At 46.8% G+C, this 16,070-nt stretch overlaps 2 protein-coding genes across 3 annotated transcripts; both read right to left on the bottom strand.

Moving 5' to 3' along the window:
- Nucleotides 1-362: 362 nt before the first annotated feature.
- LOC135101036 (uncharacterized) lies at nt 363-2,984 on the bottom strand. The gene is made up of 3 exons (XM_064004610.1): nt 2,678-2,984; nt 1,785-2,521; nt 363-1,685 (listed from the first exon to the last, which is right to left on the bottom strand). Exons 1-3 carry the CDS (start codon nt 2,982-2,984, stop codon nt 363-365), a joined length of 2,367 nt encoding a protein of 788 aa, XP_063860680.1.
- A 3,540-nt stretch (nt 2,985-6,524) lies between these two features.
- LOC135101311 (uncharacterized) lies at nt 6,525-15,911 on the bottom strand. Of its 2 annotated transcripts, none has more exons than XM_064005119.1 (5): nt 13,187-15,911; nt 12,688-12,872; nt 9,083-9,230; nt 8,320-8,523; nt 6,525-8,035 (listed from the first exon to the last, which is right to left on the bottom strand). In XM_064005119.1, exons 1-5 carry the CDS (start codon nt 15,766-15,768, stop codon nt 7,087-7,089), a joined length of 4,068 nt encoding a protein of 1,355 aa, XP_063861189.1. In that variant the 5' UTR covers nt 15,769-15,911; the 3' UTR covers nt 6,525-7,086. The 2 variants fall into 2 exon arrangements, 1 of the variants encoding a protein (XP_063861189.1); XR_010269202.1 differs by having other exon boundaries at nt 7,896-8,035; nt 9,083-9,177.
- Between the last annotated feature and the right edge of the window lie 159 nt (nt 15,912-16,070).

Below are 16,070 nucleotides of genomic sequence, written 5' to 3' on the forward strand. Positions count from 1 at the left end.
CCTCCATCACCAGGGGCGTTAGCGAGAGCCTCTTTCAGAGTTTCAAAGGCCCGTTGACAGTCCTCGCTCCAGTGAAAGCATGCCCCTTTACGAGTCAAGTGATGGAGTGGCACCGCAATTTGCGCAAAACCCTTCACAAACCTCCGGTAGTACGTACACAACCCAAGGAACCCGCGCACTTCCGTCACACTGCGCGGCACTGGCCACTCCTTAACTGACTCTACCTTACCAGGGTCTGTTTTCACTCCCTCACTACTCACTATGTGACCCAGAAACGGCACTTCCCTCTGGAACAGGCTACACTTCTTTGGACTGAGTTTCACATTTGCCCCCCTGAACCTGTCCAACACTGTCTTAAGCCTCTACAAAACCCCCATGAACGAATTCCCGTACACTAGCACATCGTCCAAGTACACCAGGGCGCTTTTCCACAGCAACCCATCCAACACAAGCTCCATTAGACGCTCAAAGGTGGCCGGGGCATTCACCAGACCAAAACTCATCACTTTAAACTGATACAGTCCCTGCCCATACGAGAAGGCCGTTTTCTCTCTGTCCTCCTCCGCAACCTCAACTTGATGGTAACCTGATTTCAAGTCTAAGGTGGAGAACCACTGGGCCCCCGTGAGCGCGTCAAGCGTGTCATCCACCCTCGGTAGAGGGTAAGAGTCCTTTGTCGTCACCGCGTTAAGGCCCCGATAGTCCACACAACACCTGGTAGACCCATCCTTCTTCTTAACAAGGACAACAGCAGCACTCCAGGGACTAGCCGACTTTTCGATTATCCCTTGCGCGCGCAACTCCTCCACGGCTTTTTCCACTTCCAGCCGACGAGCAGGCGCAATCCGGCGGGGCGGCAACTTAACCGGCCGACTATCCCCTGTGTGAATGCGGTGTTTAACCAGACTGGTCCGGCCCAGGTCATTATCTCCCTGCGAGAAGACATCTGCATACAGAGTCAGCACTTCCTTCACCTCGTCCACCTGTTCCCCAGACAGGCATGCCGAACTCCTCTGCAATAGATCCTGCAGATGAGGTGGAACCCCAGTGCTACTCCCCTGCATGTCCTCGCAATGACCTTCCGGGTCCATAGTGGTCTGTACACCTTCACACTCTTCCGACCCTTGACTTTCCTCCTTCTGTTCCTTACTGAGACGGCAGTGGTGGCTGGCTTCGGGTAGGGACGCAGTATGGGCTCGGTGAGTTTCAATTGAAGCTTCACACTCCTCTGCGTCAACACCGCCCTCCTGTAGCGGCACCACACTACCTCTGACCGACATAGTCATTTCCCCGAAGTCCAGCACCGCCCTGCTCTGCTTCAGGTAGTCTAGACCGAGCAAGTTCTCCCCGACGTCCGCTACAAAGACGGGAAGATGCTCCTCCGTGCTGCCAACCGCAATCCTGGCATGCACTGGTCCCCTCAGCTGTGTGCAGTGCCCTGTAATACCACACAGTTGTTGCTGGGCCACCGGGGGCTGTCCAGTTGCCACCACCCCGTCCTGCACGAAGGTACGTTCCGCGCCCGAGTCCACAGTGAGGCAGCAAGATTTGCCATCCACTTGCCCGCCCACCTGCACTGTCCGGGCACCCTCGGCGCGGCAACTTAGGCGGACTGGGGTCTCTGGCTCTCTGGCTGGCGCTCGACCCCTTCCACCAGCCTCTTTCCGTTTCCCCCAGCCTCCTTGCTATCCCTGGGAGAAACGAGGGTACACTCTGCCGTCTTGTGCCCCTGACCGCAGTTCCAACAAGGGTTTGTACTGGTACTGCCCTGCTCTGCTGTTGACAGCCTTTCCGCTACTCGATCCCTGCGGACAGTACCTCTTGGTGTGTCCCTGCTGCCCGCAAGAGTAGCACTTACCCCTGAACTCACCTAGGGGCGGTGAAGGGCTAGAGTAGGCCTTCTGCACGGCCCCTTTCTTTGCCTTCACTCTCTGCGGGACATAATTCCCGCTGGGTCGCTCCCGCGTCGTCCGGAGAAATGACTCCATCTCCAGGCCCCTCGCCAGGGCCTCCTGAAGGTCCTTGGGGTGTGCCTGCTGGACGTATATCCTCAGTTGTTGGTTATCGATGGCATCAACGAACTGATCCCGCAGGAGAATGGTGATCATCTCCTCACTGGCCTCCGGGTACGCACGCCGCACCAGCACCTCCAAATCCTGCGCCAGGCGTGTCAGGGTCTCCCCCGGGCCTCGTAACCTGGCCCGGAACCTTGTCCTGAACACCTCGGTTTGGTGCTGGTACCCGTACCTCCTCTCCAGTGTCGCCGTCACTTTACTATACAAGCACCGCTGGGCAGCTGGCAGCTGGTTCAGGACTTCTAATGCCGGTCCTTTGAGTGCCCACACCAGCTGCATGGCCATCTCAGGGCGACTCCACTGGCGGGCGCTGGCCAAGAGCTCGAACTGTGTCTTATACGCTTCCCAAGACACTGTTCCATCGAACTCCTGTGGCCGGCGCCTCGTCCCGTCCTTCAGCCTCCGTGACGTGGAGCTGGCAGCAGAGGGGTACGACTTTACTGAGGCTGTCGGGGATGGTGGAGGTGATAAGACGTTTACAGGAGAGCGTAGGGGAGACGGTATCACCTTGGCCAATGGAGAAAGGCTGTTTAGGCTTCTGTGACAACTATTATCCTCCTCCTCTTCGTCACTCCCCCCCTCAGTCTCACTAGCACGCCCACTTGACCGGGACAGCGTGCCTTTATGCTGAGAGAGTACAGGAGGCGCCTGTGCCGCCACAACCTCATCCACATATCTCCTCAGTTCACTGGCCGCTTTTTCCACCTCTCCCTTCACCTGATCCTTGGTGAACACTTCACTTAACACCTCGTCTTTAACCCGTGAACACTCCTCCTTCACGAGCCCTATAACCTCCTTATATACACGGTCTACACTGCTCGTCACCGCTTGCAACTCAGCATGCTGTACCTCTCCCTGCGCCTTCAGGGCACTCATAACATCTGCTAGTGTGATTTCTTTCGCCGCCATGCTGACTTAATTACTGTAAGGCACCGTAACTTAACACAACACGCAGCTTACCATGGCAAAACACACTGCACCGTCCGCCCGCCCGCTGCGATCCACAAGTACGTTACCCGTACCACCGCTGCTCGCCTCCCCTGTCCAATACACACATACACTCGGTAACACACCGCGACGCACACAGTTAGCACTTAACTCATCCCACTCCTGACACCACTGTAACTTCACCACCCCGTGGGCCGTCACACTTACACTTTTAGGGTCCGGTGCTTCCTGCATACGTGACGGTGAACTTACCCTGCGGTGCTCCGTGTTCTCCCCTGGCTCCCCTCAGAAGGCGAGTAGTAAAACACACTTGTCGGCTTCTGGCCCTCTATTCTCCGTTGCTCACACTACACAGTAGTCCTATGCTGTAGCTCGGCACCCCGGCCCTCTTGTCGACCCTCGGAAGGCTTCTTGACGCCTCGCTCCAGCTCACAAAGGCACATACAAGTACAGGAGGCAGTGTCGGCGACGCGCGGGCTTCCTTCCCTCACCAGTGCTCTCTCGCCACTCTGTCTCCCAAACTGTTCCGCCACCAATCCCAGGGCTGCTACACGTCACGTGATACTCCCAAGCCCCAGGGTAGGCGGCTGGCGAGGTGACGTAGTGTGACGTCATCCTCCCGAGCCAATTAGCAGGCGGTCGGTGAGGTGACGTAGCGCGACGTCATCCTCCACTTCTGCTGGGACTCAGTCTGGGTATCTTCATGATCTTGTCCTCTCGTAACAATATATATATATATATATATATATATATATATATATATATATATATATATATATATATATATATATATATATATATATATATATATCAGATCTAATTTACATTATTAAGTAAATATTACTGACATGCCACAAGAATCTGGATTGGATCTCTCTCTCTCTCTCTCTCTCTCTCTCTCTCTCTCTCTCTGGTTCAATACGCTCTCACCACTCAATGTTCTCTTTGCCACAACCAATCTCTGCACATTAATTTCCGCTCTCATATTCTATCCCCTCACCTCGCCTCATATTCCTGCCGTCCCTTCATTCCTCGCTACACGCTTCCCAGCACGCCTCCCCCCTCCTTTTCTTTTCATCCACCCTCTCTCCACTCTCCACTCCCTCCACATTTCCCTTCCCCACAATTCTCTCTCTCTCTCTCTCTCTCTCTCTCTCTCTCTCTCTCTCTCTCTCTCTCTCTCTCTCTCTCTCTCTCTCTCTCTCTCAAATTCACGCGAGCCTAAGTGGTTCATTAAAAAACTACACTTGGGGTTTACTTGCACTTATCATTCCTTTGGTGAGTGGAGTGAGGGAGGAGGAGAAGCATACCCAGTCACGTCAATTGGGGAGAGAGTCACCATAAAGGCTCCTTACCACAGCCCAGCGTGGACTAGTTATTTTTTTTTTCGTCTTTTCTTTTTTTTACATGAAAGGGGAGGTCGGCTGATGACTATAAAACGTGCAAGGAAGGAAAACAATAATGTCGCTTAATTGCTCCTCGGTAAGAAAGTTTGTATGTACATAAGGAAGAAGGCAAAAAAGGAAAGAGTTTGGTTAATTTAACTGAACGTATTTTGATGGAGAAGCAGAAAAAAAACATCAGGAGATAATTACATTATTTATTTATTTTTTTTATGAAATTCTCTGTTCTTATAATTATCTAAATCGTAAGTATGCGGAAAACAATAGTAAATGGATTTTGTGTGTGTGTGTGTGTGTGTGTGTGTGTGTGTGTGTGTGTGTGCTGTGGACAGGTGACATGGATGAGGTGAAGGTTTAAAGGTATAGATGAAAAGAGAAAGAATAATATTGTGTAGATAACATGAAGCAGGGTTAATGTAGCAGTTTTCCAAAGTATTTATGACGATATTCGGCAAAACGAATCAAACAAAAATACGGTAGCTCCACTTATCACATCTACAGGTTTTCTTGGACAGCATGGAGGCCTTAACATAGAGCAATTCATTAGACCACCAACTTCCATTCGAATTATGAACACGAGATTCGATGGCGTTTGTGACATGACAGCTCGGAGCAACTGTACACAAAGGATACACACTACATCTGTACACGTGGATAAGGTTACCTATCTTGTAATAACGGGGCCGGACACACACACACATACACACACGCATTTATTTATAATTACTACTACTACTATTCCTGCTACTACTACTACTTCTACTACAAAACAATGTTAAACAGCACTGAAAATTTATAAAGGTATAGCCTTCAAATTCTCGAATCTATTTTCTTTAAAAGCATCAGAGAAAATGGAGACAATGGTAAACTCACCTCAGCATCACTTACAGAGAAATACAAATAAAAAAACAAAAACGCACGTATTTTGTTGTAAATATAAAAAAAAATTGAAGTAGTACTAGAAATAGAAGTAGTAGTAGTAGTAGTAGTAGTAGTAGTAGAAGCAGTAGTAGAGCCCTTTTGTAGCATTTTAGAAGAAACATAGTAAATAAATAAAAAGAATTAAAAATAGTAACTAACTAATTTTGTCCCTTCAGGCTTGTTTGGTGGCGGCAGAGACAACGAGAAGAAGACCCCCTCCTCTCCCTCCTCCTCCCTATCCTCTCCCCACCATGATGAAGACCCATCCTCCCACACCACGTTCTCTTACCAGACGCCTCCAGATCCCATCCAGCAGGTCCCCAGTTTCCCCTAGTGATTCAAGGGACAAGCGGCTCTCTTCCTCCCCTCCATCCCCTCTCTCCCGTCTCTTCTCTCCCTCCTCCCTCTCCTATTATTGATTCGTCACCTGGACCCCACGCTCCTTTCTCCCTTCGCTTCCCCCGCTCCCTTCCTCCCCGGAATGACCCTGGAGGAGTGACAGACAGACAAACAGATTGATAAGTTGATGTAATGAGTAAAGAAAGAGAGAGAGAGAAAGAGAGAGGGATGAGATGGTACACACACACACACACACACACTGTAAGTAAATATCTAAATAAATAAAGAAAGAAAGAAAGGAAGAAAAGGAGAAAGATATATATATATATATATATATATATATATATATATATATATATATATATATATATATATATATATATATATATATATATATATATATATATGCGAGACGTCTCCGACAGTTTTTCTCCCTCCTCACATGCTAACTCTGTACAAGGGCCTTATCCGTCCATGTATGGAGTATGTTTCACGTGTCTGGGGGGGCTTCCACTCATACCGCTCTTCTAGACAGGATGGAATCAAAAGCTTTTCATCTCATCGACTCCTCTCCTCTAACTGTCTTCAGCCTCTCTCTCTCTCTCTCTCTCTCTCTCTCTCTCTCTCTCCACAACACAGAGAGAGATTATGGGATACATCGTTAAAGATTAGACACACTGATAAGCTATTACCTTCTAAACATAAAGGATCTACTCAGACAATCCAGGAGACACATACCACACAAGCTACCATCGTGGCGGCTGACCTCCTCCCTTACTAGAGACGCACGTGGACGAAGACCAAGGTAAGTTTCGCCAAAATAAAAATCAAAGCATTATTTTTTTCTTCTCTCTCTCTTATTAAAATTAATATACAAGCTTGAATGTAAAACCATTATGACAACACCAAACCAAATAACACTGGTTGGGGCATAATCTCGACATTTAAACACACCAAAACATATTACAGTTCTGAGTGTCTTAGGTACACATGCACGTCATGTGTGTAAATAATAAATAACTAGGAGGCCAATTAGGCTGTATACAACATTTAAGTGTGATCCCTACTGTATTCAGTTCCAAATCTTGAGAAATATAAGCCCCAACTGTTAGGTGAGGACATTTCTTCCGAAAGACGGGTTCAATTGGACCTATGGTTTTGTAGGGCGTGGTGTGAGCCCTCAAGTAAAGCTTGAGGGCTCGATGAGGGCTTGATGGGCCGTATTTACGAAGCGGACCAAGCGAGTTTCTCAAACATTTCGTAGCTAGCATGAAATAGCGCATTCTTGTAATAAACTGCGCGTCTGTCATAAATCCGCACAGGAGTGGCCACTGAAGGACTCGTCCTCATTAATGACTTGACAGCAAATAAAAAGTAGTTAGGCACTCGAACGTTTATAGTTAGCGAGGCGTAAGCTTTGGTGTAAGGGGGCACGGTAGTACTGGCTTGCCCGTGTAAGATTTTTGCCGAGGGTGAAGGTCTGTGAGGTTTAGTAGCGGTGGAATGACTTTAGTAGATGAACGATTCCCTACTGCTGGATGTAAACTGGACGTGGGTAATATGGCTGGCAGTGAGACACATGATGGTCTCAAGGCACCGCTTAAGTTTTGATTGGGTGTGAAGTATTTCTGTGGGCTTGGGTCCACCTTTGGGTGTGGGCCGTCGGTTAGTGGCACCTGGGAAAAGCTCGAGACTTCAGTGGGAGTTGTTGTTGAATGTTTGGGCTCAAAACTATTAAAAGACCACCTTGAAGTCAATGGTTTATGAGTGGGAGTGGTATGAAACTTCGGCTGTTGGTCATGGGGTGATACGTCGGACACAGGAGCAGCTTTTGATGTGCGACGTGGTGGCAGCGGTGGCGCTCTTAATCCACTCGTGTAGTCAGACAAGTTAACATATTCACCTAATGAGGATTCATATTTCTTATCAGCAATTGGACATGGGCTCTCAGCTCTGGGTGGAAGCAGCGGGGCTCTGGCTGGTATGGGCGTGTGATCGGTCTGAAGAGGGAAATCTCTTCGTGGCACTGATTGGGAAAAACATCTTGTTAACGATGACGCACTTGCTCCCGTCACTTGTTTCATGTCCTCGTATATACTTGACAAGTGTTCAGAGTTTTTCTCATCTTCCGAGTCCTCGAGATAAGGGGAAGAAGTATTCTTGTGTGAATTTATGTTAAAAGTTTTCCACTGATTTGGTGAAATAATCTCATATATGGCTTCTGATTCGGTCTTGTGGCTGCAGTTGTCTTTTGCCTCGTCAGCCCCACCAGATGCATTCTCGTACAAGTGGTATTCGTACACTTTTTCGTAGATGGACTCATCATTCCAAATCTCATCGTCGCTCAGCCTATGGGAATGAAGAGAGACATACAGCAGAACTGCCAAACATTTACAAGTTAATACTTTGCCTGCTCCTATTGAACCATTAACAATAACAAATGTGATGGCTGTTTAAGATGCTTTCACAAGTGAATGCATTATTGCCTCTACAAAATAGTTGTATCTGTTACACTACGCAAAAAAAAAAAAAAAAAAAAAAAAATAATTTCACTCTTTGCCTATCTCCATATTAGTAAATGTAGCACACTTCATACATATAACATAAAATGCTGACAACTCGCACATACTTACAGTGTGAGAGAACAATTAAGATGTCGGAAAACTGCCTTGCTGACGTTCTGGAGGTCAGACTGGGAGAGGTGAGTGGAAGTCATCAGGAGACCTCCCCCACGCCCGGCATACACGCCTACGTCCTGATGGTGCAGCAGCTCGGCCAGCTGACTCACCCCGCGGTTGCTCAGGCTGCTGCGGACCAACCCAACACTGGCATATTTTCTACACCGGAAAATAAGTGAAAAGTTATTCATTTACTATCATGGTAAATATTCAGAAAATTAGGGTGATTATTCGATGATAATTATAATGGTATAATTTTGCAAGTATTTCCCATTATGTGTTCTCTTTCTCACATAACGTAACTACAAACACTAGGAATTAAAAAGTTTTTTTTTCTTTCACGGAGTGATAATTACATTCTTTACATGCAACGAATTCATATTATGCAATTAAAAAAATGCATTAATCAGGTTTGACATACCACTGAAATTGCTTATTATGAGGAAATGGAATTCCACGATACCTGAACAGTGTATGTTATGCATACTACATTCAGTTTGACATGCTAGTCAGATTATAAGATGAGCGCGTGTCTACAGGTGAGCATTCCCATTTCGCATTTGGGGCTTTGTGCAACTTCGAGCAGTGATTAGACTCAAAGAATAAAACTAATGATCTGCCAAGTGACGTGGACAAAATATTTCTTCTTATACAAATCTGTATTATATTTTTGTTCCAGTGACTCGTTAGAACGTTCACACGGCAGGAGTGGACTCACGAGCAGGGATGCAGAAGAGCGCGAGCCACTCGGCTCGCCCACGATATGTTGTCGTCTCCCACATTGGACAGGTAGAGTCGAGGGCGATAAAGGAGCTGTGGCAGAATGGGGAGCAAATCTGGACTGACGCTCCCAGTGACATGTATCCCTGCACACACACAGAAGAAGGCACAAGGTTAAGTAGCAAGGAGGAGGCAGTAGACACCTGCCGAAACGATAATTACTCCCACGGTTCAGGGGGTGCTGTGAACTTATCATTAAACCCAGCTGTGACCTCATTGAACGTTTCCCTTTGTGTCTCACAACACAAGGGGGCAGTCACAGCCTGCTCTCTAAAGACAACTCTCTTCCTCCACACAGAACTACAAGCACCTAATAACACACACACCCTTCACTCAAAAATTTTAAAATTATCATGGCGACTCCTACACCAGCCTCGGAGTCCCCATCTGGGGAGGGGACCATAAATGTCCCCAGGTCGGACTGTCTTTCTGTCGACGACTCTAAGTGTCTTGAAACTCCCCTCAACTTTTTCTTCATTAACTTCTGCAACATTCGCGGTCTAAGATCTAATTTTCAATCCGTAGAACACCACCTCTCCTCTTCTAAAACCTCATCTTCTTTTCCTCACTGAAACTCAGGTGTCTGAGGCAACTGACAGTAGCCCCTTTTCTGTTCCCTCCTACTTTCTCTATCCTCATTTTCGATCCAAAGCTGGATGTTGCGTTTATGTGCGCAATGACTTAACCTGCTCTCGTGCCCACGCTCTTGAATCTTCCGAGTTTTCCACCATCTGGCTACGACTACAGAGTCACTCTCAAACTCAGTTTGTCTGTGCTGTATACCTCTCACCTAACTCCTCTGACTATAAGAAATTCTTTGACTACTTAACTTCCAAAGTGGAACACATTCTGACCCTCTTCCCTTTTGCAGAGATATCCATTCTTGGAGACTTCAGTGTTCACCACCAGCTTTGGTTTTCCTCTCCCTTCACTGACCATCCTGGTGAACTAGCCTTCAACTTTGCTATCCTCCACGACCTAGAGCAATTGGTGCAACACCCTACTCGTATTCCTGACCGTCTTAAAGATACGCCCAATATTCTTGACTTTTTCCTGACCTCTAATCATTCTGCTTATGCTGTCACCCTTTCTTCTCCGTTGGGCTCCTCCAATCACAATCTCATATCTGTACCTTGTCCTATCGCTCCAATCCCTCCTCAGGATCCCCCTAAGCGAAGGTGCATCTGACGTTTTGCCTCTGCTAGTTGGAAGGACCTGAGGAGGTATTTTGCTGATTTTCCTTGGAATGACTACTGCTTCCGTGTCAGAGACCCGTCTTTGTGTGCTGAGTGCATAACAGAGGTGATAGTGTCTGGCATGGAGGCGTACATTCCTCACTCTTTTTCTCGACCTTAACCTTCCAAACCTTGGTTTAACACAGCTTGTTCTCGTGCTATACATGATAGTGAGGTGGCCCACAAAAGGTATTTAACCCTTCTATCACCAGAATCTCATGCACTTTATATTTCTGCCCGGAACCATGCCAAGTCTGTTCTCTAACTAACCAAAAACTCCTTCATTAACAGAAAGTATCAAAACCTTTCAAGATCTAACTCCCCTCGTGACTTCTGGTATCTAGCCAAAAATATCTCCAATAACTTTGCTTCTTCTTTTCTTCCTCTATTTCAACCAGATGGCACCACTGCTATCACATCTATTTCTAAAGCTGAACTCTTTGCTCAAACCTTTGCTAAAAACCTCTAACTTGGACGATTCTGGGCTTGTTCCTCCCTCTCCTCCACCCTCTGACTACTTCATGCTACCTATTAAAATTCTTCGCAATGATGTTTTCCATGCCCTCGCTGGCCTAAACCCTCGGAAGGCTTATGGACCTGATGGGGTCCCTCCTATTGTTCTCCGAAACTGTGCCTCCGTGCTTGCATCTTGCCTATTCAAACTCTTTCAGCTCTGTCTGTCAACATCTACCTTTCCTTCTTGCTGGAAGTTTGCCTACATTCAGCCTGTTCCTAAAAAGGGTGACCGTTCTAATCCTTCAAACTACCGTCCTATTGCTTTAATTTCCTGCCTACCTAAAGTTTTTGAATCTATCCTCAACAGGAAGATTCTTAAACATCTATCACTTCACAACCTTCTATCTGATTGCCAGTATAGGTTCCGTCAAGGCCGCTCTACTGGTGATCTGTTTCCTTACTGAGTCTTGGTTATCCGCTTTTAGAGATTTTGGTGAAACTTTAACTGTTGCCTTGGACATATCAAAAGCTTTTGATAGAGTCTGGCACAAAGCTTTGATTTCCAATTACCCTCGTACAGCTTCTATCCTTCTCTCTGTAACTTCATCTCGAGTTTCCTTTCTGACCATTCTATTACTGCTGTGGTAGACAGTTACTGTTCTTCTCCTAAATCTATTAACAGTGGTGTTCCTCAGGGTTCTGTCCTGTCACCCACTCTCTTCTTATTATTCATTAATGACCTTCTAAACCAAACTTCTTGTCTTATCCATTCCTAAGCTGATGATACCAGCCTGTACTTTTCCACGTCTTTTCATAGACGTCCAACCCTTCAGGAGGTAAACATTTCACGCAGGGAAGCCACAGAACGCTTGACTTCTGATCTTTCTAAAATTTCTGATTGGGGCAGAGCAAACTTGGTATTGTTCAATGCCTGAAAAACTCAATTCCTCCATCTATCAACTCAACACAACCTTCCAGACAACTATCCCCTCTTCTTCAATGACACTCAACTGTCCCCCTCTTCTACACTGAACATCCTTGGTCTGTCCTTTACTTATAATCTGAACTGGAAACTTCACATGTCATCTCTAGCTAAAACAGCTTCTATGAAGTTAGGTGTTCTGAGACGTCTCCGCCAGTTTTTCTCACCCCCACAGCTGCTAACTCTGTATAAGGGCCTTATCCGTCCATGTATGGAGTATGCTTCACATGTCTGGGGGGGTTCCACTCATACTGCTTTTCTAGACAGGGTGAAATCAAAAGCTTTTCGTCTCATCAACTCCTCTCCTCTAACTGACTGTCTTCAGCCTCTCTCTCAACGCCGCAATGTTGCATATCTAGCTGTCTTCTACCGCTATTTTCATGCTAACTGCTCTTCTGATCTTGCTAACTGCATGCCTCCCCTCCTCGCACGGCCTCGCTGCACAAGACTTTCTTCTTTCTCTCACCCCTTTTCTGGCCACCTCTCTAACGCAAGAATTAACCAGTATTCTCAATCATTCATCCCTTTCTCTGGTAAACTCTGGAACTCCCTGCTTGCTTCTGTATTTCCACCTTCCTATGACTTGAATTCCTTCAAGAGGGAGGTTTCAAGACACTTATCCATCAGTTTTTTATTACTGCTTTGACCCTTTTATGGGACTGGCATTTCTGTGGGCATTTTTTTTATTGGATTTTTGTTGCCCTTGGCATATGGTGGAGGGAGGCTATGGTGATATGCAATTATATTAATGGTTAGCGGTAGGTTACAGTGGGTACAAAGATATGTGTGGCGATTTGAGACCATTTAATAAAACTTGATCTTGTTTTAAACTCTTTCAATGCAGTGACATAGCAAATGATGGCAACTCACAGATGTTTCTCAGAGAAGGAAGCATGTGGGAGAGTTTGGGAAGAGCCTCATGCCAGTCGAGGGCATCGTGGTCATCAGCCAGGGCCAAACGAATTTCTTTGATGGACGTGGGCAGCATATGAACAGCCTGCCCAGTGAAATGGCCCATTAATTCCAGCAGACAGATCTTCGGGCCATCGATAAATCTGAAAATGTTAGGATATGCTGCCTCAGGGTTCCTGATCTAGCATTAGAAGAATATGAATGGTTGGGTCCACTAAGGAAGAGGGTCTTGAAAAAGGCACCGACTAAGATAGTAGTTATAAAATAATCATCTTATGACAAAAGCTAAACATATCTTTTAGTTATCATAATAGGTATCTACTAATCTAATACTTGTATAGAGGCTGTCTCAGTGAATGGACACTTCTTACCATGTGTAAATGTGGCATTCTGTTCCAATAGTAAGTGTCAAACAAATAACATGGAAGAAAAATAGTGGATATGGAAACGCACTAACCTTAAGCGGTCTGAGGAGTCTGGGGAGGAAGGAGACTCAGGACTCACACTGTTGTCCTGCGCGGGTACCAGTCTCAGCAGGAGGGAGTTGGACGATCCCTCCTCAGGGCGGCGCCAGTGATGGTGGAAAAAAATGTATATTTTGCAGTTGATACAGGTGGCGGCAGTTTGTAGCAGTTCATGCAAATGTGGCAGCTGGTTCGGGTCATTCATGATGTCAATGGTGAGCTGTGAGGGACAGTTGTGAGACAGGAAGGCAGCAGCCGCTCTCACGTCTTGGTCCCTCACTGTCCAGGAAAACTTGGGCAGCACTTTAGAAATTTCTTCAGCCAGTGTTGGATTGTAATGGCTCTCCTTCAGTATGTCGACCCAATGTTCGAAGGACATTCCTTTAGCTACGTCCAAAAGAGTCACCAGCTCTGCTGCATAGTGCTCGATGGACCGCGGGTCAGAGCTGTGCAATAAATTAACCATATGACAGATCACGTTTTGGTACCGACCAATATCCTGACTCTCTGACTGATCTTCGTGGAACTCGAGCAAAATGCTACGTATGGAGACTGGCTTGCCAAGTAGCCTTTGAGTGTGCTTCACTATTTGCCGCCACGCAAAGGTCGGCACTGAGGACTCTTTCATTAGTTCATCTAACTTGCTTATAAAAAGAGATAGATCAGGAAAAGGACCTTCTTTCACAAGGGAGGCTATGTGTCTAGCCGCGTAAAAATCCTGGATGCCTTTGTGTGGAAATTTCACCTTCTCGGAGAGAGAGAGAGTGTGGTCATCAGATGTTGCTACCAGAAAGGCGGAGAACACTTCCTCCCTGGGAAGATCCAAACTAATACAGAGCTCTGTCAGCCTCTTTGTTGCTCTCTCGTTCAAGTACACTTCACTCACGGCCAGGGCGCGCAATGCCTCCTCGTACAGAACTGCCCGAAAGCTTTCACACTTGCTGGTCAGCTTGGCAAGGGGCAGATGATGCGTGGAGGGATGGTACATCAGTCTGTCGAGAAACTTTTCGATCATAAGTCTGTGGGTTTCGAGATAGAGCATAGTCATGGAGTTGATTTTTCTGACTCTGAGTTGCGCCCCATCCCACAAGAAGGTAAGCAGGACTAAATTAAGCGGAAACCTGAAGAAGTCCTGGAGATGTGACGGCACTTCATGCAGGTACTCGAGCAGGCCACTGATGTCCTGCTGTGACACGCCGTGCTGTTTCAGCTGATGCTGGTATGCTTGCACAAACTCCTCTCTCTTTTCAATGGGAATTCCCAGTATTTTCATGTGCATGACTCTTGCTTTATCAGACACCAGCTTGTGTACCTCCCTGATCTTTTCTGCCCTCGAGGTGCAGATGAGAGTGAGGTCGCAGGAACTCTTCAAATGCAAGATTTCTCTTATTACCTTCTGGGAAGTTGTATTAAGTTCGTCAAGGCCATCAATAAGAACCATGGCCTTCAGACTTTGAAAAACGTGCATAAGATCGTTCTTACGGAACTTGGCAGTGGTTTGCGGCATGTGGGAGAGCAGCAGCTGAGTGAAGGAGTCAATGCAGGTGTCGCGACACTCAAAATGCAGCACCAGATCGTAATCAGAGAGTCCTTTGATGTCTTCCCTGCCCTGAATCCAGTGCGACACATAGAGCCTGAGCAAGGTGGTTTTCCCGGAGCCTGGTTGGCCTTCAAGAATCATCAAAGAAGGATTCTGGATCTCACAACTGCCTTCCGAATCGGATGTCGCGGTCTCCATGAGTTCCAGCAGCTCCTTGCAATGAACGAGACGACTGCGAGAGTTGACTCTCAGATCTTGAACTGATAAGCATGTAAACACCTCTCCCACTTGCAGGTGACACTCGTTTTTGTCCAGGAAGGAGAGAGGATTGAGGAAGATCTTCGAGCTGTATGTCTGCTTCAACTCCTGGGCTCCGTTGAGACACAAGGTAGCTTTCAGACTGTCGAACACCAAATGGTTACTGTAATCCTGCAAGTCCAGAGGGGCAAAGGGCTGGTCGCGGATATTGTTCAGGTTGTAATGTATGATGCGCAACACCTGATTCACCATACCGCTGTTCACACAGTACAGAGTTCCACTGATCTTCACCACCTTTGTCAGAAGGTCTCGCAGAGTTTCAATTTCTTCCACCATTTTCTCTTGCGTAGTGACAGACACGTTGTGCACTAGAGCATTGCGTGCATTCTTGATGCTTGTCAGCAAGTATTCCAGCCGCGTGTGGTCTGGGGTGATCCAGACCTCGTCCTCCGGGGGCGCCAGAGAGTGGCATGCAAGTTGGATCATTTTGAACAGCAGAGAAACATCGAACCGGTCACCTGAAGGATTGGTTGATATTTTTCCTCTCTGCTGACTATCAAAGGCTTTCCTGTAAAATCTACAGCTTCGGCCGGATGAAAACAAATATTGATCAAATGTTTGAGAAGGAGGTTTGGGGCAGCCCCAGCTGAGCACTTGAAGCAGGGCCAGCCGAGCCTCAGATGAGTAAGCCTTGTACACTCGGAACAAGTGGTGGTCCTCTCCCTGTATCCCGCTGTGCACCGAACTCCCTATCATCGCCAGCACTGACTGAGCCATCCTTTACACGTTCACAAGTGTCATAAGACGAACATTCAAAACTCAGTGTTCCGGAAAGGAGAGGAAGTCATGATGGAGCTTCGTGATAGTCAACAGGCATGAATTAAAAGTTTCTAACCTTCAAAGAACAATCCATATTTGAATATGGGCCACAAGAGAACATTCACATGTGGTAAAGTCTTCATTAAATACTGTTGCACTTTTTTCCTCATGGCTAGTTTCACTAATGCATCACTGACGGGGAGGAAAGCATTAATGTTCCATTACAAGGTTGCACTTGCTGTTATCAGGATGAGTTCTAT

The sequence above is a fragment of the Scylla paramamosain genome, chromosome 6 (assembly GCF_035594125.1).
Source record: "Scylla paramamosain isolate STU-SP2022 chromosome 6, ASM3559412v1, whole genome shotgun sequence".
Classification (NCBI taxonomy): domain Eukaryota; kingdom Metazoa; phylum Arthropoda; class Malacostraca; order Decapoda; family Portunidae; genus Scylla; species Scylla paramamosain.